The sequence below is a fragment of the Pseudopodoces humilis genome, chromosome 4 (assembly GCF_049639895.1).
Source record: "Pseudopodoces humilis isolate 2021_Gansu_Grassland_sample_001 chromosome 4, ASM4963989v1, whole genome shotgun sequence".
In the NCBI taxonomy this organism is placed as follows: Eukaryota; Metazoa; Chordata; class Aves; order Passeriformes; family Paridae; genus Pseudopodoces; species Pseudopodoces humilis.
In genome coordinates, this window is record NC_142203.1 from 18,909,654 (window position 1) to 18,932,616 (window position 22,963).

Here is a 22,963-nt window from a genome sequence, read left to right on the forward strand (position 1 = left end):
TTTTTGTTTCTAAATTTTGTTCCCAGCACCTTGTGGTCAAAATGAAACCCGAGAAGATGGCAAAATAATCCAGCTACCTCCCTGCAAGACAGGAGCATGGATCGTTCCTGCCATCATGGCCTGCTACCTCTTGGTGGCAAACATCCTTTTGGTGAATCTCCTCATTGCAGTTTTCAAGTGAGTGACACATCGCAAAGTACAGACTTGGGGAGGATTCACATTGTTCACAGTCTACAAAGACTGCTGAGCTTTGGCTGGGAGACATTTTCCAAGGATGTAAGGGGGAGAGGGAAAGAGGTTTGTCTCCAGGAAACAGGGGAAATGCCAAGTTTTTCACATTGTGCTCATTTCCAAGGACAGACACCTAATGGGAAGCAGGGCAAAGAAGCCAAATAAGGTTCAATTATGGCATCATTCATTCCCAATAGGGAAAACAATAGTAAAAACATTTCTCCATCTCAGTGGGTTTTGGTACATGGGTTGTGCAGCACAGACATTTACAGTCGTATGGTACTTCAAAAAGGCTTATTATCACTGTGCTTTGCCCAGGCACAAACTTACTCTTTTGTTCTGTTTCCTGTTTTTGTGACAAGGAAACATTTGCCAGTGTTATTTAAATGTATCTAGTTATGATGCTGTCATATCATCTTTGGCAAAGCACCCAAAACCATTTTCAGTCTGATGTTATTTTCCTCTTCTTGCCTTCTAGCAACACATTTTTCGAAGTAAAATCTATATCAAACCAAGTTTGGAAGTTTCAAAGGTACCAGCTCATCATGACATTCCATGAAAGACCTGTTCTCCCACCACCTCTGATCATTTTCAGCCACATGACGATGATATTTCAACACCTCTGCTGCAGATGGAGGAAGCATGAAAGTGACCCGGACGAGAGAGACTATGGATTGAGTAAGACTCAGATAATGCACAGAGGGGACTTTACAATGCCTTTCATAGTGTCTAGTGATTGACATGCATGAAGTCCATGTCCAGCACTTTGATAATCTTCCCAGAAAAGTAACAGCTTTTACCTACAAAAACCTTACCTGAACAAGTTAGTTTTACTTGATTTGCCCAACCCTTCATTCTCCCTGCAATGTTAGGAAGGCTGTGTTTTTCTGAAACTTTTTTTGGGGTTGTTGCCCTGTTTGTTCCTTCAAAGCTTGGGGTTACTAGAGGTCTGCTATTGCTGGAATACTTCTCACTCCATCACACTTTCAGCTTTACTTTTGAAAATACAGAGCAAACAGCACATACTTCCCCTGAGCGCCCTTTTTGCCTAGATAAGCTTAGAGATGGTAGAAGACAATTTGGTATACACAGTCTCTCCTTGACTCTGACTCAAACTGGAGGAGTAGGTCCTCAACATGCTTTAAATGAAGTTCCACAACCATGATGGAAAACCTGTCAGATTATTTTGATAACACTTTCCTCTTCTCTATCTGATTCCTCAAGGCAGAATATCTCCACCTTGCCCAATGTACATGCCAGAGGCAGGGAGCTAAGGGATGTGTATCTCTTCTCAGCATTAGCCAATGCCACAGCCCACTTCTCTGTGAGGAGGGAGCAGGAGTCACGTGTGGCACTGCAGATGCAACCAGACAGCTCTCCTCCCACTCCCATCACACTGCTGCCTGCAGATGTCTGTTCTTGCCACGTGGGACAGACCCCTGTACCCTCAGACTCTTTCCTAGTAGTCTGCTAATCTCATTATTCATCTCTTAGGTTACAGGTGAGCTTTGGCTTTCACCACCTGTTCAGGATCTGACCAGCAGCTGTGTTTAGATCTCATGTAATCAAAATACATTCACGTTTGCTCAGCATTTGCCTGCTTAAGTGCTTCTGTCTCCAGAAGCATATATAACTAAAGCCAGTAATTCAGTAATTAACAGTATTTATCTGCTTTCATTTCAAAATGTCACATACTTGTTTTTGAAAATTTCGTCCATGAGTTTCACATTCTAATATTTGCCAAATTTGTATTTCTCAATTTTTTTCCACAGAACTTTTCATAACTGAGGATGAATTGAAAAAGGTCCATGACTTTGAGGAGCAGTGCATAGAGGAGTATTTCAGAGAAAAGGATGACAGATTCAACTCTTCCAATGATGAAAGAATCCGTGTCACTTCAGAAAGGTGCGCTTTTTTTCCTATAAGTTGATCTGGAAATGTGTGTCTGCCACCAGTTTCATTCTTTCATTTTTTCTTGAAAAAGGGAACAAAGTAGTTGTGGTAAGTCTTAATTAAAAAGTAAAGCTATGAAATGTGATGAGTTTATTTTCTCTTTTCCTGTTTGGCTTTTTTTTCTTTTTTTTTTCTGCTAAAGAAAATGTGTTGATGCCCAGGCTAAATGGGGCTCTGAGGAACCTGTTCTACAGAGAGGTGTCCCTGCCCATGGCAGAAGGGTTGTAACAGAATTATCTTTAAGGTCTCTTCCAACACACATTATTATATAAGTTTTTAAAAGGGATCTTTTATCCAGTTGTATTAAAGTATAACCAATGCAGTGAGAGGCACAAATTATGCTTGCATTTCAGTTCTTAGAGCAGAATTCCAGGGCACAAGTAGTCAGAACAAAATGGAAGAGTAACTTAGAGTTCCTCAATGAAAACCATGACTTTAGGGTTTATCTGTGATCCATTCAGATAAGAAACATATAAATAAATAAAGATAAATAAACATATAGGTAAAGAAGCCTTGTTTCAGGATAGCCTGGCTAGATAAACTAGTTTCATTTGGGCGAATAGCAACATGGATTTTGAATGGAACAAGACATTTAACCTACAGCAATGCACAGCGGAAAAAAGCAATTTTGGTGGTCAAAGAAGGAAGAGGTATGTTTGAAGACCTGTAAATAAGAAGTAACCTAGCTAGGTCCTCCTCTGCATCATACAAGTGCTGTAAGTCCTTGAAAATGACAACAGATCAGTCTGACTTTTTATTTTGTGCTGGCCCTGTTTTATAGGGTAAAGAACCCTTATCTCTAATTAAAATCTTAAAGCACCTTGTTCCAGAATGAAGCTCATGAATATGAGCCCTAAATGAAGACAAACACCTGAGCCTAACAGAGAAATAGCTATTTAAAAATCAATTTACCTTAGCCAATAGTTTAATGTGGAGACTAGATTGCCCCAGCTCTCTAAGAGATAACCAGTCAGTGACCCTGTGGGCTACTGAGGTCACTTCCAAGCCCAAGCACTGGGACTAATAGGACTAATAGGACTTTAAGCAATGACATCCCAGCTGAATGCAGTTCTTATTTCATAATAGGTCTGAGAAATATTTAAAGGAGGAATCGGGGCTATCTGAGTATCACAAATAACACATTTTAGAAAGAGGATGCCTGGGTCTTTATTTTTCCTGTAGTCATGGCCAAGTCCTCTTAAATCTAAAATGTTTGTCTTGGTTCCAGCCAGGACAGGGTTAATTTTTGCAGTAGCCAGGAGGGGATGGGAGGACCCTGAGGTTGTTTGATACCACCTTATGTCATTGCCAGGGGCAGGGGAAAGGGACTCTTGCTTCTGACAAGGAGGGATTCCTTCTGGTTGAGAAAACATGATGAATGGAACAGTCTGGTGTTGTTCATTTTCAGGGCCTTTTCACTGTAAATAATTTCTTCTGCTGCTGCTTCTTCTCCTTCTCCTTCTTCTCCTCCTCCTCTTTCTCCTTACACCTTTTGTTGTAATTTTGTTGCTGTTACTGTTTATTTTCTCATTTCACTGCTATTTCCAGTAAGTTGTTCTTATCTCAAACTTTGCCTTTTGGGCCTCCAATGGGAGCAGGGAAGTGGCAGCATGGTTTCTAAACTGGAGAATACCATTCCTAAGCCATGACAACACTATTTTTTTTTTTTTTTGTAACCTGTGTACCTGTATTCAAATATATAAAATCCAGATTTGCACTTTAGAGTTTCTTTATAGAGTTATAAGTGCACAAGTAACAAAATGCAGAGCAAAGAAAGCAGAGAAGATATGAGACTACAGTTTCACTTCCAAGACCAGTCATTACTCTGGAGTAGTAGACAAAGTATAACAACCATGTTAAAGACATGAGATACCAGTTTAGTTATCTGTCCAATTAAGTCAGCTTTATGTGGTGTAAAATTGAACCAGAAAGCCCTGCTAATGTGAGTGAAACTCTTCCTAAAGACTTCTCACGTGCAATAACCTAAACATGCTGTTAGGCTCAAGAATAAAGGGTTGGGACAAGCCCTGTGTGACTGCACCTGGATCTGGACCAGTCACAGCCTTCCCTCACCTCTGTGCATATGTGATAATGCTCCCCTCTGCTTGAGCAGCTCCTGCTTGCAACTGGGTTCATCAAAGTGCTCCAGGACCTGCTAGGAGGAGGAGCAGCTACACTCTGCATACAAAGCCTAGTACCTGGAATCAGGAGTAGGGGGCTAACGCTGGAAGGGAAATATAAGATGAGAACAGTCTTTCTTTGAGCCTCAGTGGGTGACAGAAACAGGTTAGGGGCTCGGGAAATCAAGAAGAGATCATGTTTATTGATGTATTGACCTCGGTGTCAATTAATTATTACAGCTATGCAGTCAGTGGCTGTGCTGGGGTAGGATGATGATTTTTCTGACTCACCTGCAACAAGCTTCAGTTTCCACTGACCTTGGAATAGTCCACCCTGGTATTCTGTGTGCCTGCCTCAGTTCAGGAATCTCCTTACTTCTCTTGTAACAAGGGACACCACAGATGTCTCCATATTTGATGTCACCAGACAGAATCTCTCCTTTACTTGATCACTTCACATTCAGAAACTGAAAGCATAGAGCAACAGTTGATGTTTGTCTTTCCTTAACTTCAAGTACTAAGTAACTCAGAGGAGTAGCTGTTGCTGGGAGAGTGGGAACTACAGACAAAGCTTATTAAAGAAGCCCTGCTTTTTCTGACTTCTGACTCTGATGGGAAGAAAGAACACCACTGTGTATTTAAACTCCTTCACAGAAAGGGGTCTAAATGAAGGTCAGTCCTTCCTTAGCCTCAGATTTTGGCAAGAGTTTAAATTTAAGGAATCACTTTGCCTGGCAAGTTCTAATGATGGCAAATCAGATATATTTACATAAAAAATAATTATTTATTAAACAGACAAAAGATAATAGATGAAAAATCTTAATCAGAATTAGTTACTCCACAGTATATAATTAAAACACTACTAGTAGATTACAGCATGAAACAGTGCACTGTATCAAAGTATCTATATTAAAGCTAGCAAAAGAAACAGTATTGATTAGGAGTCGAATGTAACTTACCACCAAAATGATGATAATGGACACAAATACTTTCACTTAACCCCTGAGGAATAACCACAAAGTAGGTTCCTACTAGCACGAGAAACTCCACACATTTTCAGGAAAATGCATACAAGATTTCTACTTGGTGAAGGTTTTGTGTGGCTTCTTTAGTTGTAAAGTGAGTGGCTGTCAGTCAGAAATTCAGCCTATCTTGCCAGATCTCACTTCAACAGTAAGAATTTTATGGGCAGTTGGGAGATGCCAGACCAGTGACCATGGCACCAAAATCACTCAGTGATTATGCAAGATAATGCACCGTGATGTACAAGACAGTTTGTCCTGTTTGAGTTATCTGACTGGCTAACAAACAGATAAGCTCTTGTGGAGGGTGAGATACTCTTCTACAGTAGCCCACTAGCTGGGATCTTACACAAGCCTGTGGAAGTAGCATCAGGTTACTGATACATATCCGATGTAAATTATGGACTGACTGGAAAAATATAAAGCAGTACAAGGCCGTAAGGTGTTTCCATTGAATGCATTTATCAGAGCATGCATGGTGAAACTCCTGGAGACTTGTGAGGAAAGCTAAGTTCGACAAATTCACTTCACTGCAGTGGAAGAATCACGACATTTTGTGGAGAATCTTCCTTTCTAATCAGTGTATTACATCTTGACCACTACAAAGATGTGTGTAATATGATCAAAAAAGACCACTATTTTTCTTGATCTGGCATGAAGCCACTGAAATAATCACTTTAGTAAACATTTGTTCCATGTGAGCAGGTTTCAACTCTTTCATATCTGTGCAAAACCTCATGCTGATTTAAAAAGGAGCAGGGTCACATCATAACAGTATTTGAAAAGCAGATAAGCTGGTTAGAGCAGATATTATTATGTCATCTTTGGTACTCTCTGGTATCCATTAGTACAGCACTTTATAATCTGCAGTGCAATTATATGTACAGCATCCATGTCGGTGATGACATAGCTATTATCTTGATTTCAGAGCTGTCAGGCTGAAGCGCACAGAAATAGTATTATGTTGGTACAAAGGACTGACCCTACCAGATCCACCCACACATGAAATAGACAGCAGGAAAGGTCTGTGATTCTGGTGGCATTTCTCTGCGGTCATAAAGGGTTAAGTGGTCTTTGTGTCCAGTAGCCTAAGTGGTCTTAAGCTCATGCAGCCATGACAACCCAACTTCCTTAGCCAGGAAAAATCTCTGCACCCTGGAAAACTGGCTGGCTGCTTGCATCATCACTGCTTTACCAAAAGATGTCAGGCAAAGTACCCTGTTACATGCTTGGGAACTGCTGTCTATGTTTTATTTAAATAAAACCATTCCACAATCACCTACCACAAGTTCTGTGGTATGTCCGTAAGTGACTTTGATGTCAACAGTCTTTGTGGCTGTTGAAAAGGATTTTGAAGTATGAATGATGTCTTAGAAATGGATCTAGGTCAACAAAGAGGCTTGTGAACCTAATTTTAGCATGTAATTAAGAGGTCTACTTCTGAGAAGAGTGCCTTACTCCCATTAAAGAATTATTTTAAATAAATTATTGATGAACTAACGTGCAAAGGTTAAAAATAAATAAACCAAAATTAATGCCAGCAAAAGTCATCATCTCCCAAACCATAATTAAAAAGTCTTATTGCAAGTAATATAAAATCCTTGCCAGGTTCTGAATTCTGACCTCATTACTGAATATTGTCCTGGTAAAGTCCACATTTGTTTCACTATTAGAAATTTTTGAGCTTCAGCAGCACACCTCGATGCTTGTTTGACATGTAGCCTCCTGTTTTTCTCATTCTGTTAGCATGGTTTGGCACTTTCTAATACATTGAATAAGTCTTGCTGCAATGAAAAGCAGAGGTGCAAAAAGAACATCATTGATGGATATTGTGAGACTTGCTAAAAGGTTTATACTTGTTCCTGAATACACACGGAGAAAAAAAAAATCCTAAACAAAACTTGGGCATTCTTATTTTAAAATTGTGCTTTAATTCAAAACTATTCCTAAAGGAAGTACAGGTCAGGCTGTCTATTCACTGAGTGCAAGAGTATTTTCCCAATAATATGGTAAAATAGAAAAATTCACTTATTAAAACATTTTAAGGACCAGATTATGGTTATATTTCTCCAGACCATATCCTCCTATGTCCACAGTGTTTGGCCGATGTGATTTTATCATGTTTCTAATAGGTTCTCTCCTAGAACATGGTGTTGTTCTGTATGATGAATGATTACAGAACTGAACATCAAATTAGTACAAGAGAGTATCACTAATAGAATAAATATTTGTTAAACATTCTGCAGTAGCCATATGCAATCTATATAACTAAGGATGACTAAGCTAATATCTTTGGGGCTGGAGGAGACCATCATCTTTCCAGCTTTTGTTTTGTGAATAAAATTCCATAGTCAGGGCTCATGAAGTGTAAACACATGTATGTATTTTTCAGTTACCTATGCACGTCTCTGGTTACCCCTGGTTTCCAGACCCAGACTGCTCTGTGCTTATCTTGCTACATTTCTCTATAAATTTTCAACTATCAATGCAATCACATTTGTCATCAGTTCCATAGCAACCAACAGACCACGTAGCTCAAAAGTCTCTATTTGCCTTGTCTGACACTCTGTGCCACTGGCAGTAGCTGCTGGATCACATTCAGGGAAGGCAGAACAGATACATGAACACCTACCAGCGAGGTATTATTCCAGGTTCTCCTTGGGATGCATTAGTCATGTTCAGTAGCATTGCATAGCCCTCACATGAATGCAAGACACAAAACTTACCTCACTATGGACAGATCCTCTCATAAACCAACTGCTATGTTTGTATAAGAAATTATTTCACTTGTGTACAGTTGTCAAAACAGGAAACAAAAAGCAAATCAAACCAAAATAATAGCAAGAACAATAACAAAACAGCAAGATCACAACCAGATTATCCAGTTAGCTATAAAGAATGTTATAAATTCACTCCAATTCTTGGTAACTGTTGCTGGGGTGAAAGGTTTTTTGTGGGATGTAATCTGAGCTGTAATTGTCCAGTGAAATCCAGTAAATTTTTTCCACATGTCTGACAGCCCTAAAACTGTGATGTTTTATCTGGTCATCATCTTGGAGCAGTTGTTACAGAATGTGAATGTGGTGTGAAGGATTCAATTATTGGCTAATAAATGTTTCAAAAGTATAATTGCTTTTATAAAATAGCAGTTCACATGAGTGAAAATTCAACTGCTTCCCATATAAACTGCTCTCACTGTGGAATTACATCCTGTACTTGCAATAACATTAATCTGTTTTGTTGGAGAAGCTGGTAGAACTAGAAACAGACTGTTGCCTAAATGATAATGAGTAGAATGAGATTCCTTGAAGCTACCAGTTCATTTCTTAGCAGTGATTACTTGATCATTTGTCTATTGAAGATTGATGCTAGCAATACTGTTGTTGCTGCACATTTAATTTGTTCTTGTGCCTTCAAAACTCACAGACTCCACAGGAAAAGCCTGTATTTCCCAGGAATATGAGACTTGCTTTAGGGAGCTGAGTCACACTCCTCCCTGTCCTCTCTGTGGCAGGTTGTGCTCATCACAAGGTAGTCAGACTTCAGAAGTTCTGAGCATTAGGTAACAAGGCATTAAGGCTGTCCAATATTCTCTGCTAAAATTTTCCCTTCTGTTAAAATAAGGGTGGTTATGGTGTTGTCAGCTCCAAATCACTTGTCCTCTTGAATAAATAACTAGCAGTAGTAGAAGATAATACTTACCTCATCAGAAATCCTGGCAAAGCTTTGTGTGCCTATTAACTATGGCAGTGTGCCTAGTAATATTTGAGGATAAATTGCACTAACTGGAAGAGAGTAAGGGACCTGTGATGGAAAAGAGTGTGGAAATTGTGCCATTTGTTATCTTTTGCCTATCTGATCGTTTTTCAATGTCTACAGCAATGGGGAAAACCAGAATTATAATCTATCACACAAAGATAACTACATAAACTTGTTGCCTTTAGTACTTCTTCAATGGAAAGTGGAAGTCCCAGTCTGTCATAGGGATCACAAACAAAGAAAATAATATAGAAGTTTCTTATGTGCTACAGGCAATTTCATCATGCAAAATTTTCAGACTCTATAAATCCAGAAGACACAATTTAGAAGTCAGAAAAGTGAAGTGGTTAGAAGCCACTGGCACAAATGTTTACGCAATTCCCTAAAATTTAGAAATGTTTTAAAATGTGATAGATCAATGGTCTAGAAAAGACATACTAAAGTTTAAATTAAATTAAATTTAAAATGTGATTAATTAAAAAATTGAATCTTACATTCAATTATTGCTTATTAGTATTTTAGTCTTTTTATTTATATATTATGATAGCAGCTGAAAACTAGCTTTAAAATACACCATTTCAATCCTTAAGCTATGAATGCAGACTACCCAAAGCACAATCACAGTAATGGAGCAATTTTAATGCATGTACAGTTGCAAGCTGCATTTGGCTTTATCAGTGTTTCTCCTCCTTGCAGTTTTTATGAATATTTAGCTCAATACTATATATATTCAACAAAACAGCTGATATATTTTTTCTACAAATCTGAGCTAAAAATTAACCAGAGAACAAAGAAACTATCTCCTTAGATCTACATAGGACTAGGTAGTGCAAACACCAGGAAAAAAATATAAAAATGCCTATCTTCTGTGGCACATTGCCTGCTCTCTTTACTTCATTTAGCTCTGCATTTAACTGTGATGGTCCTGCCTGTGGCACAACTGGGGACAACATCATGTGGCATCTGCTATAAGTGTTCTGCTATAAGTGTTATAATTAGAAGCTTTGGAAGCAAAGAAGGAGTGATTAATAGTAACATTTATATAATAATTCTCCTATCTCTGGAATAAGGGACACCCAAACCTCCCTCTGCCTTACACAGCTGATGCTCCTGGTTTAACCCACTGGAGCAGTTCCCTCAGTGCGTAGTATTTTGTTTTGTTTTTTTTTTTCAAAACCCCCTTTTAGCAGGATTTGAAGCAGCTGAGGTGGCGTACATCGCCTTTGATGTTTGAGACGTATTTGTTTCCAGCTGGTTTGGTGACCTATTAGCTGAACATCACTGCTTTGTAGAAATTTGCCTCTTTAATTCCTCTCTTTCTAAAGGGTGGAGAACATGGCCATGCGACTGGAAGAAGTAAATGAGAGAGAGCACTGCATGAAGGCCTCTCTGCAGACCGTTGACATCAGGCTTGCTCAGCTGGAAGACATGATGGGACGGATGGTGACTGCCTTAGAAAAAATGACTGGCATTGACAGAGGCGAGACGACTAAGATACGATCCAGGACCTCATCTGACTGTACTGATGCAGCCTACATTGTGAGGCAGAGTAGCTTCAACAGTCAGGAAGGAAATGCCTACAAGCTTCAAGAGAGCATTGATCCCACAGGAGAGGAGTCCATGTCCCCAACGTCACCTACAATCACACCCCGCATGCGAAGCCACTCCTTCTATGCAACAAATATAAAGGACAAGTGTGGGCTGGAAAAGTTGGAAAGCATTTTTAAGGAGAGATCTCCAAGCCTGCATCGGGCAATCAGTTCCCACTCAATAGCTAAAGAAGGAAAGGCTCCCTTGCCCCCTACCAGCACTTTGTCAATCGCCCCAGACTCCAGAAGACCTTCATCTTGTATAGACATCTACGTTTCTGCCATGGATGAGATGCATTCTGACACAGAACCTCTTGACAGCTCCATAAATATTCTTGGTCCTGAAGACGCAGCTCTGCCAGCTCACATAGCCTCTTCTCTTTTAACTAATAGTGCATACATCAGCAGTACAGCTGGTGAAAAGATCTCTGGCAGGAGTCTTGATTATGAGGAAACTTCTGGAATAGAAACAAGAGCATTTTCTTCAGACTATTCACAAATCACAGACTGCCAAATCCCATGGGATTCAGACCCTCCCTTGTATCATACTTTAGAGCGATCTAAAAGCAGCCGTTACCTGGCTACAACTCCATTTATTCTGGAGGAAACGCCAATTGTGAAATCTCACAGTTTCATGTTCTCTCCTTCTCGAAGCTACTTCAGCAGCCTTGGTGTCCCAGTCAAAACAGCAGAGTACACAAGTATTACGGATTGCATAGACACGAGGTGTGTGAGTGCTCCCCAAGCCATTGCAGAGAGGGCCAGTTTCCCTGGAAGTCTCAGGGGCAAAGTGGAAGACTTGGGATGCTGTCACCCAGAGAGAGAAGCTGAACTAACCCACCCAAGCTCTGATCATGAGGATGTTGAGGTCAAAGACAAGAAAGGAATCCCCTTGTCTCCTCAAGACAGCAGTGCTCCAACAACTCTGCCCAACAGCATCCCACTCCCAAAAATAGAGCGAGCCAACAGCTACTCTGCTGAGGAGTCCAATGTGTTGTATGCACAGCACACACGAAAGAGCTACTCCATCAGTGACAAACTTGACAGACAGCGAAACACAGCAGGCCCGCGGAACCCCTTGGAGAGGAGTAAGCCCTCAAGGCCAGAGAGCAAAGGGGACAACCTGTCCATGAGGAGACTGTCAAGAACAGGAGCCTTCTGCAGTTTTGAAAGCAAGCACAGCTAGGCTTATTCAAAGCTCACCAGCAGTCTAAGGGTCTTCTGCCCTTCAGTCTGTTTTTCCTAGCAGAATTTTACAAAAGCCCTCACATCACCCCGTGTCAAGTCCAATCGGCATTAGCCATGGTCAAGAGAGCACACTTTCAATCTCAGTATCACCACTGAGGTACTGCATCTTGACCCAGTTGACGTTTGCACTTAAAAAAAAAAGGGAGGGATGAAAGCTTTACAAAACGTTCAGAAAACAAGAGGAATAACAAGCCCCCTTAATGAAGTCAGAAGAAGTAAATAAATAGGTCAAGATATCTGCCTTTTATTAGAGGGCATCCTAAGACCTTTTATCATTATTCAAGTTTTTAAAATGCAGGAATTAACTGGCAAAAAAGAGATGTACAAATTAGATATTCCAAACTTCAATCACAACTTCTTTTTCATCTATGTCACCATTGTGATGACTGGTGAAAAGCATTTGTTATTTCTGTAGGAACTGGCAGCAAACAAACCTAAAGTCTCCCAAGTCCCTTGCATCCCACACTGGTGGAAATGAAGAAAGATGAACACAGTAACAACTATAAATGTTCACTTGTCTCCTTTTGTATCAACATCTAGTGCTACAGAAAGTTTATATTTTCAAGAGCGGAAAGGGAAAAGAAATGCCTTTTTTACTGCAACTTAAATGAAAGAAGAATTTATGTTAAAATATCAGGTGATTTCCTGTATAAAACAGGCATTCTAGATTCTAGCGCAGGTGAGCAAGCTCAGGATGAATGTAATTAAGTGGAATAGTATATATTTATTTTTTTACCACATTTGTCATCAATATGTTGTCTCACTAAATCAAAGGATGTGATGAAACAATAAGAATTGGATGATCAGAGAAGAGTGTAGTAATAGTGTCCAGTTCTCACTGCTCAGTTTAATTATATATATAAACTGGGGAGATTTATCCACCATGCTGCTACTAGCTGCATTAATATGAGCTGCCGATTCTTCACATCATTCCCCCACCTAAAAATATACACTTTTTTTTCATGTGAACATAACTGTATTTGGACTTTTTAAATTATACAGGATTTATCAAGAGGTCTGAATCCAGATTCATGTAATTAGACTGAAGCTGCTTAAAGGAAAGTATTTTTGGCAGAGGACTGGAAAACACTAGAATTTCTATATGCTTCTAAGGTAAGTAAAAGAACCAAAGTGAAACTGCAAGTGTTTGTAAACAGCAAAAGCCGTCAGTTGTGAGTAGGCATCCACCATTCATTAGCATATCAGACATTGAGCACTTCTAGTAGGAGAAAGTGTGTCTGAACGGTAGGGCAGTTACGGGTTTTGTAACTCCACTGATTCCACACACGTTCCAAGGGTCCACATTGTCAACCAGAGTTTCAAACTTCTCATGAGACAGTGTCCGGTGGTCACAGGTGGAAGGGTACACAGAAGACTGGAAAAGGGTGGAGAAGCATAAACTGCTATTGGAAAAACAATTCACATTCCTTTATGACAGCACAACTTGTAAGCTTTTAAAAAGTTGACACTAGTGCTATTAAAAGTTAAAATATCTCAACAGTTACCAACATCTGTGTAGAACCAGCTCATTTTTGTTATCAAAAATGAACATTTGTGAGTGGGGTACATATTTCACATTATTTAAATGTGAATTATCTTTCAAAGGAAGCTTTGAGAATACAAGCTGATGTTTCTCACTGAGTCCTCACCCTGGGAGATTCACAGCACCATCTGAGAGTTAAGTCCAAAAGGCAATTAATCCAGATGGAAAAATAATCATCGGCCTCAAGAAAAGAGGCAAAGAACGTGAAAACATTTAGTTAACAAGTCACTGCGTTGGAAAGTTCAGGAAACAAGGAAATGCAGCAAGGGGATGTTAAGAACAATGTGTTTCACTTCCTGCACCAACGTGTTCCTTGTTTTCTTCTGTTTGATCAGGCTTTCAGTGAACTAAGCTCTACCAAGACACCATGCTTATGCAATTGCCTTGCAGCCCATGTGCAGCATTACAGTCACATGGCGATACCAAGAAAGGTCAGAAACCTTTCTGTGCATTATGAAGCATGCTTTTGGCAGGCTGATTGTTGAGCAAAATGCCCAAGGGCAAAGGAACTTGTATTTAACAATATGCTTCAAATGTGCCAACCTTTAGTTAGCAGCCTTTTCCTAAGGCTTCTCCAAATCTATCTTATCTATGGAGAGAAGAGGGGGATATTCTTACTTCATTTTCTTTGTTACTTTTATGAATGTCTGCTAAAACTGTTGTGGACTCTTTCATCTTCATTGTATTACTGGTCTACTCAAGAGGAATCTCAGATTCATTAGAAATTCCTCAACAGTGCTTAGTGAATTAGTTCAAGGCATAGGCTTCTCCTCTGGAGTAGATTCCATTGGTTAGTTTGTCAGGGTTAAGAAATTTGCCAAGCCCAGAAGCTGTATAAATGTTTAGGATACAGCACCTTATTGATCTGGAGCACACATTCCAGGTAAAATGAAGCAGAACACTTTACTTACCTCTTAAAGTTTGCCATTATATATAACATGTAAATTCAGATGTTAAAAGTGTGATTGCAAGATGTCAGAACACTATTTTTCCTGAATGTTTCCCATTTATTCTACAATGTGGTGTCTGTAGAATATATTATGATGGATGTTAGATTGTCTTATTTTCACCTGGTTTTTACACATGGCATCAAACTGCTCCTTTTTGAATTTGATGATGAAACACTCACTTATTGCAATGGGACCAGACTTCCCATTCTCGATATTATGACCATTTAATGAGATAGAAGCCTCATCATCCATCATCATGTAGCTATAGCATGTGCCATATGATGTATTCTGTATCAAAGGATATCTTATGAACTAGACACATATATAGTTGTGACATGTGGTAATATTAGTGAATGTTACAGGACAGTTTTAATATCTCATTACATGGTCTTGTTTGTATATCTGTAACTTTCAATAAAATAGCACATGCTGCATCAAACATTAAGTTCCACTATCCAATTATTAGCTTACATATGGAATATGCATTTCTGGTCACAGTGTGTAAGTTTGGTATGTTTCATGCATTTCTTTGTATAGCTCCACTTAAATGTTTGTATGAGCTGATGTATAAACCTCTAATGAGCCACTGTGGGCTGTGACAGACAAGTTGTGATGGTGTGAAAGATGAACTGGCATGTTATGCAAAAGATTATAAGATAAATGAACTTTAATAATATTTTAAAACTCAACTGAGCTTAGCTGTTTGTTTACATATGCTGGTTGACTGAGGAAGCAGTGTGCAGTATTTTATAAATATTTTCCTATAGTAATCCATTTTGTTGTTTCCAGTTTAAGTGATTCTATTCTACAGTTGGGGTAAACACTTGTCTTAGGTATTGTATTATAGCACATTATTCTTTCACAATAACAGTGTGATATAACTGAAGTAGTTTCTGTTCCTTACAGTCCAGTCTTTTTTTGTGTCAAAGAAAATGCATGCATTGTTCCATGAGTTTCTTTGGACTGCTAGGAGACTTAACATTTTGCTATTGCCTGCCTGTAAAGATGAATCCAGTTAGGAATGAATTCAAACTTTTGGATGTTTACATTCTTTCCATTATTTTTGATCTTTAGCAAAGTAAGTAATTTTTTTATTATTTTTAAAAGACAACTGTATTTTATGAAATTTGAATACTCAAGATAAAATGCGAACCTACAGCAGTGCTCAGACATTTGGCTCTCTCTTTTTTTGGAAGAGATCAGGTGCTACACTATTTTCTTAGCACAAGTGCCAGTTAACAAATGGCAGTGAGGGGATAATTTGAAAATATAATGAAAAACCAAAACATCCATTCATATACGTACGGAAATCCCTCTGGGTTCCAGACATAGATTACCTTCTCTTTTTTTCTTTTTTTTTTTATTTTCCATTTATAGATTTTTTGGTAAAAAAAAAACAAAAAACAATGAAACTGATTTGTACCTTTTGCGGAAAGGATAGCCTTTTGTCAGGGGATAAATATCTTAGTTAGGTATATTTTTTGTATGAGAAGAAAATGATTCGTTTCTTAGAAACCGTCAGCGCATGGAAAATGCAACTACATGAATAACTGCTCAAAAAAACAAGTGCTGGTAGCAGCACACAGCCTTAGTCCAATGACTGCAGTGGGTGCAAGCCAGTATCTGTCCTGAGAGCAGAAGTTATCAAAGGTTTTAGAGTGAGCCAGTGAAACAAAATGCTCTGTAAAGTCATGGTGCAGGTTTTCAAGACAAGCATGAATGTCTTGTTATGTTGCTCAGGTTAAACGTTGAAGAGGATCTGATAATGGCCCGAAGGGAAAGCGTGAGCTGGTTTTTCCTGGATTTCCCTTGGAATGCTTAAGTAGTTGTGATGTTTTCCCCTGCTAAAAAATTATAACATATTTGCATTTTTGCACAAATACACATAATTAGTTCAACAAAGACCACATTTTTAGTTCTGTTGTGAGATACTAGGTATAGATCATCATTGTTAAAAAAAATGGGTAAGATTCCTATCATGAAGTTTCCCTTCAACCACCTTAGATAAAATCACAGTCCAAACTGGGACAAGTGGCGCATTGGAGGGTGTCTGCTTACCTAGTAAAACCCTTCACATTCACTGTCCTTGCTACATGTTGGCATAGGAGCAGTAATACTGGATGCAGAGGAACTTTGTTTCTGCACCCTGCTTTATACCCAGTCATACAGTGAATGCTACAGCTCCCACAGGCTTCTCTTCTCCAGGATTGATTACATTTATGGTCTTACCCATAGTGGTGCAAATCTACAGAAAATCCACTGATTTCAGTGGTGCACTCTGACTTCTGTCAGGAGATGGATTTATTCTGCGTTTCTAACTCAATATTAACTTTGAGTCATGGCATGGAATACACTATATCATCTTCAAGTTGGAAGTCTAATGATGGAGCCATTGAGCCAGTCTGGTTGTGAAACAGTCTTTGACCTTTTAATTTTTGCTGTATGCTTTCAGATCATTCATAGAGCCACACAATACTTATTTCAAAAGGCTGTTAGGTAAAAACATTTGATTATTAAATTGCTCCTGTTTCTGCTGCAGGGAAGTGATAACTCTTGTTTATTTTAATATCTGGGAGGGAGGGGGAAGGGACAGAAGAGGAAACTGGATGTGAAATACAGTTTTATGCCTGCACAAGAGTAAATTGTATTAAAGTTATATCTTTTTTCCACCACTGCAGTTGTTGTACATGACGAGAGTCTATTTGCTGCTGCTGCTGTCTGGAACAGTGTTTGCAATATTCTATACTAATAGCTATTTAATCATTTATTATTTGGGCTATCATTTGTAAGAGTATAACAATCATTTATAAAGGGATAAAAATTACTAAAATGTTATTTTAAACAAATTCCTACTAATACAAAGCTTTTCAAGTATCATTTGTCTAAATGTACATAACTAAGGAAAATGGTCCTTTCCAAAGGTCTACTGGATTCACAATGCACTTTTAGACTGTGTTTAGATGCGTAATAAAAGCAGACGTTGGCAATTACTACAGTAGAATTTTCTGAAATTTCTGTAACTATTGTTTTGCAATAAAAAAAAAGAGATGTAGATCAAAACATCTGTTCTTGCTGGAGCATTTATTTATGGTCATTTGCTTTCAAGGCAATAAAGCAGTGATGCAGTGGCAGCTGCTTTTCTCTGAAATATCTTTTTCACTGTTCTAACTTTACCAATTTAAAGGAAACCAAAACATTTACATGTTGCACCCAGGCCTTTCAAATGTACCAATTTACTTCTGGCTCTGAGATCAGGTGTCATTCAATGTCCCTTATTCTGGCCAATAACAGAACCATGACAGAAATACTTCTTAGTGGGTTTATTTAAAAGGAGGGAATAATTTCCTTGCTTTGTTGCTACCATTCCAGAAAAGGGTGAACAAAAGCATCAATTGCAGAGCCTCTCCAAATTGCATCCATGAAGCCTGTAAAAAGCATGCTCCTTTGTATGACAACTGGGTGGTATTGCCTGCTCTTGTAGCCAGAGAAGCTTCATGAAAAAAGGGACACCAAGTTATCCATTAGTACCTATGGCCAACTCTGAACTACCATCTCACCTTGCTCACAAAAGAAATCATTGTCTCCCTCTTCATGCCGCTACAAGCCAGTTCTGAATACTTCCTCACAAAAATGCTGAAAAAACACGAGTGACACAAAATCTGCCAAGGTCAGAATCTTCTGCCTCCACACATAAGCCTTCACTGACATAATAATATGTTTTAGCCAAATGAAGAAGAAGCACAGGAAAACAAACATCCAAATGAATCAGAAAGATATCAGATACTCAAAACAATTCTGCACACATCAGTCCTACTTCAGGAGAGGAATGGTTTGGAGAACTCTTCTTTATTTCAGGTATCTAAGAAGGAGATGCTAAACTTCTAAATCAGATTTTATATCATCCTTTCTCAGGGACTGCCACTCAATGAAGAGTGCAAGTTTTGAAGTTTTAAAAAAAAATTTGAAAACAAATCTATGCCAGAGATTTGTTATTATGCTTCTCTCCAGGTAACACTCTATCTCTAGTCTTCCTGAGATTTTTCACAGTAACAAACCTTACCTAAATTCAGCCAATTAGTAAGCGACAAAAGTAAACAACATTGGTAGCCTTGATTTTCATTCCCATGAGCTGTAGACTTTAGAGCAGTGATCTAGTCACTTGATCTCATTAGTACACAATAGAAAATAACTCCATTTAACTTAGACATGGAAGTCACCCTGATTGACTCTCCTCATGACTTACTGCAGCACAAGGTTAGATTTACACCAGCCCTCACTGGTTTTTGCATACAGACTTCAAATCTCACCCTGTTACATTTCTGGAACAACAAAAGAACTTAAACTCACATGATTCCATTTTGAAATTTTCAAACAACTGATTTAAGTCATAAATATATTATATTTGGATTATACTTTTGGGAGGAAATAATGACAAATATTATCTGAGAGAACGTTGTTTATGTGAAATAGCAATAGCATCCAATGAACAGTTACAGACATCCCACCACCAATGATACAGGCTACTGCTGTAGAGAACTGTGGGTGAAACTTCCTTTGCCTTTGCTAGTCTGGATTCCAAACCAAGAAGTTTGACAGCTGTGGCAAGACTGCTCTGCTTGTTCCACCTTCTAAAAATTAAAAATTTTTAGCTACACCTTTCCCCAATCAAACATGTAGCCAAAGGCTCAACAGTCACATGAACAGCACAAAATCAGTCTCTGGGGGTGATAGTTACCCTCACAAAATATTCCAGTGGTTTTTTTTGTTCATAGTGTGCAAGATAAGAATTTTCTTAAGAAGCTTGGGAAAATAACATATCAAGGTTCTGAGGACACTAGAGAAAATGTTAACACACAATCTTTACTTTATTTGAAAGACAACAAAAAAATCAACTATCAATGTAGCATTTTTCTACTCACTAATTAAAATCTTGAAACTAAAAACACATCTTTAGCAATTAATAAATCTTCTGAAAGTAACACTGAAAACACTAAATCTGACTGAAGAATTACATTCTGCAAAAACTCCTTAGAAATATTAGTCACAAATTTGAATTATAACCCACAAGTGTTGAACTACAGTAACTGCTCTGTAATTTGTGGAGGAGGCAAGCAGATGAGGGGCATGTGTACACGATAAACACGGAAAGTTAGTCTCAGAGGAACATATGAACAGTGAGTTCCAAAATTCACATCACTCACTCTATATGGCCAGGTTCCACATTTTTTACCCTGAGTGGACATTTGGGGAGCAAACTTGGCAATTGTCAATGGTGTAAGTTTACTGTTAAAGCACACAGCAATGCAGAGATGTTCCATTTCCTTGCTGTGCAGTCACAGCTAGGGACTACATTACTACTGCAGTAATGTAAGTATTTTTCTGAAATTTTGTGTACTTATTTAGATTCTTAATAAGCCTAGAAAATTAACTAGGCCTACCTTAGGATTATGTTAAGTGGATCATAGTCCAATTCTTAAAAATGTCTTAGTATTTTCAGACAACACAGCATGGACAGCATGGACATTTACAGAGAAACAGGTTCCCATAACAGTAGCTGATCCTACTCACCTCACACCAAATCCTAAGTCTCAGAGTGCAGTCCTAGCCATAGGATAAATTAAGCTGTCTTATGTAACTGTAGAATGCATGCTTCAGTTTCCCTGCACCAGCATCTGGAATGGGTGCAAGCCATCCCCTTGGTGGATGGATGGATCCACTGGCTCTATTACCTTCAGCATTGTGTTGGCAGGAGAAAATACCACAGCAGCTAAAAAAATTTTGGCTTCAGAAGAAGTTGCACAAAATAAATATCTATTAAAATATGTTAATCAAGAAAGGATGAATACTGATACAAGTTGGTGTTCTGTGGAAGCTTAACACTGGAATTCAATTTAGCATTTTGCAAATTGTGTACTAGAGTGCAATACAAAATAATGTGCATTATGCATTATTTGTTGAAACTGCTCTGAAAATATAGAAGAAAGGGCTATGAATTTCATCTTGCCTCTACTAAGAGAGAAGCATTTAATGACCACTCCGTTCTGTTCTGCTGGAATCAAAATATTTTTTGATTAAATTCAATTTCGAATGATTGAAAAAAAAAAATAATAAGATTTAATAGAAGAAATAATTTAAAAATTCTTACATGTTTTAATAGAAGTTATGATCTAAGGTATTTGGGAGATACCACTCATTCTTTGCCCTGGATGCTCAGTACAGGAAGCAGCAACACACTTGATCCAGAGAAGATTGGCCAAATTTCATGCCATGTATGTTCTGATTCCCACATCTCTATGTCTGTGCAACACCCATCCATTCAAAGTGCATCCAGAGCTGATCTCTGTGCCTCAAAATATTAAGGGCATGATGACCTCACAGGATAGTGCACAGGAACCAGAACCAGTGCTGCTTGAGGAACAGACTGGGTGTTGACTACCTGGATTTTAGTAAAATCTATGACACTGTTTCCTACAGAATTCTCTGGGAGAAAGTGCTTGGTGTGCCTTGGAGCAGTGCACTGCTCACTGAGGTAAAACCTGGCTGCTTGGTCAGGACTTGCATCCCGCTGGCAGCCAGTCTCCAGTGGTGTTCCCAGGGCTCAGTCCTGGGGCCGGTCCTGCCCAACCCCTGTGTCAATGGTCTGCATGAGGGGATGGCCCCCTTAGAGACTTTGCAGTGACACCAAGTTGGTGCTGGATGGCAGGAAGGATCTCCAGAGGACCCTAGACAAGCTGGACTGATGGAAGAGGTTGATGGTATGAGGTTCAACAAGGCCAAGTTGAACCCGGCAGCATTTCTTGGGCCGGGCAGAGTGGCTGGAGAGTTGCCCAGCAGAAAAGGGCCTGGGGCTGTTGGCCCACAAGTGAGTGGACATGAGCCAGTGTGTGCCCAGGTGGGCAAAAAGGCCACTGGCATCCTGCCTTGGATCAGCAGAGGTGTGGCCAGCAGGACCAGGGCAGGGATTTGTCCCCCTGTACCAGCACTGGTGAGGCAGCGCCAGGAATCCGGCCTTCAGTTTTGGGGCCCTCAGCACAAGAGATTGAGGGGCTGGAGCAGAGAGAGGCACAAAGCTGGGGAAGGGTCTGGAGCACAAGGCTTATGAGGAATGGCTGAGGGAGCTGTGGGTGTTCAGCCTGGAGCAAAGGAGGCTCAGAGGGGCCTCTCCACTCTCTGGAGCTGCCTTGGGGGAGCTTGTAGTGAGGTGGGGGCTGGTCTCTTCCTCCAGGGAAGAGGTGACAGCACAAGAGCAAATGGCCTCAGGTTGTGCTGGGGGACGTTCATCTTTTTCTGGGAAGAAAAAGTTTCACTGAATGTTTTGCCAAGCTTTGGGACAGGCTGTGCATGGAAACACTGGAATCACCATGCCTGGAGGTACAGCACATGAAAGCTGTTTGGGGGTGCCATTTAGGGACATGGTTTACTGGGGCACTTGGCACAGCGAGGTTCATGGTTGGACTCGATGCTCATCGTGGTTATTTCCAAACAAAATGAGTGCATGATTCTATTATTCAGCAGCACCTTACTCCAGGGTGTTACTCGGGCTTTTGTGCTTGTTACCCCTTGAGCCTGGCCAGCATCCTGGACATTCTGAGAAAACAAGAGCTGTGTTCTCCATCCTCTGAACCTGCAACTAGTTCTGATCAAGCTTCTGTGCAGCTGATCTGGCTGAGGGAGCTGATCTTCCTAGAAAAATGGTGTTTTCTGGACCATTGTTCTACTGGATGGGGCAGTGATGTGACTGAGGTCAGAGACCACAGGGTGTGGGGTAGAGAGGAGTAGGATGTTAAGTGAACAAACATTCAATAATAAATCTTTTGTTTACTATCTTTTGCACTCATTCCAACTTGGAAGAGGTTGGAAGAGGTCAGGCTTGAAATAAGTACCCCTGAACGTATTCAGAAGATGTGATGCCATGGTTCTTAGGAACAGGATTTAGTGATAAAATTGACATGCTTATAGTTCAACTTAAGGATTTTAAATATCTTTTGCAACTTAAGCAATGCCATGACTCTGTGTCCACTGCCATATGATGCTAAAACTCCTGAGAGAGTATCTCCCTGATCAGGACTTAAATATCTCAACAAAGCCTTTTTCCACGTGTCCTTCTGCTGAAATAAACAAGAACTAAGAGCTTCTTTTCCCAACATTTATCCAGAACACAGAAAAATGGAGTACAGTCCCCCTTCTACATCAGCTTTGTCTAAGACATCCCTCTCTCATATCTCCCCAGAAAGCATCTCTTCAGTTTTCCATGTGTGAGTGTTCTTGGGCAAAGCACTCTCAGTCAGGAAACTGTTAGAAGCTATTCCTTGAGTCAGAGGGTCCAATACCCTAAGGCATTCCTATAGTGCAATTTGAAGAGTCTCGAACGGAGATGATATCACAAAATGCTGGAAATCTTTCCAAGTTCAGAGTGCTTTTTAACTGTTTAATGATTCCTTAATGCACTCCATATATTAGCCGAGCTCCTGGTTACCTGAGACAATCATGTGTAAAAGGTATGTCTTCTCCAAAAGATTTTGGGAGTACACAGACAGTTATGAACTTA

At 39.5% G+C, this 22,963-nt stretch overlaps 1 protein-coding gene across 2 annotated transcripts in view; it reads left to right on the forward strand.

Annotated features, from left to right (window-relative positions):
• Nucleotides 1–15,433, forward strand: part of TRPM3 (transient receptor potential cation channel subfamily M member 3) — a 292,975-nt gene extending 277,542 nt beyond the window's left edge. For both annotated transcript variants that reach the window (XM_088054046.1, XM_088054045.1), the window contains 4 exons: nucleotides 27–177; nucleotides 710–909; nucleotides 2,004–2,136; nucleotides 10,411–15,433. In XM_088054046.1, the coding sequence (XP_087910172.1) occupies nucleotides 27–177; nucleotides 710–909; nucleotides 2,004–2,136; nucleotides 10,411–11,860 (1,934 nt within the window). In that variant the 3' untranslated portion in view covers nucleotides 11,861–15,433. The remainder of the gene's footprint in view (nucleotides 1–26; nucleotides 178–709; nucleotides 910–2,003; nucleotides 2,137–10,410) is intronic.
• The last annotated feature ends 7,530 nt before the right edge of the window (nucleotides 15,434–22,963 follow it).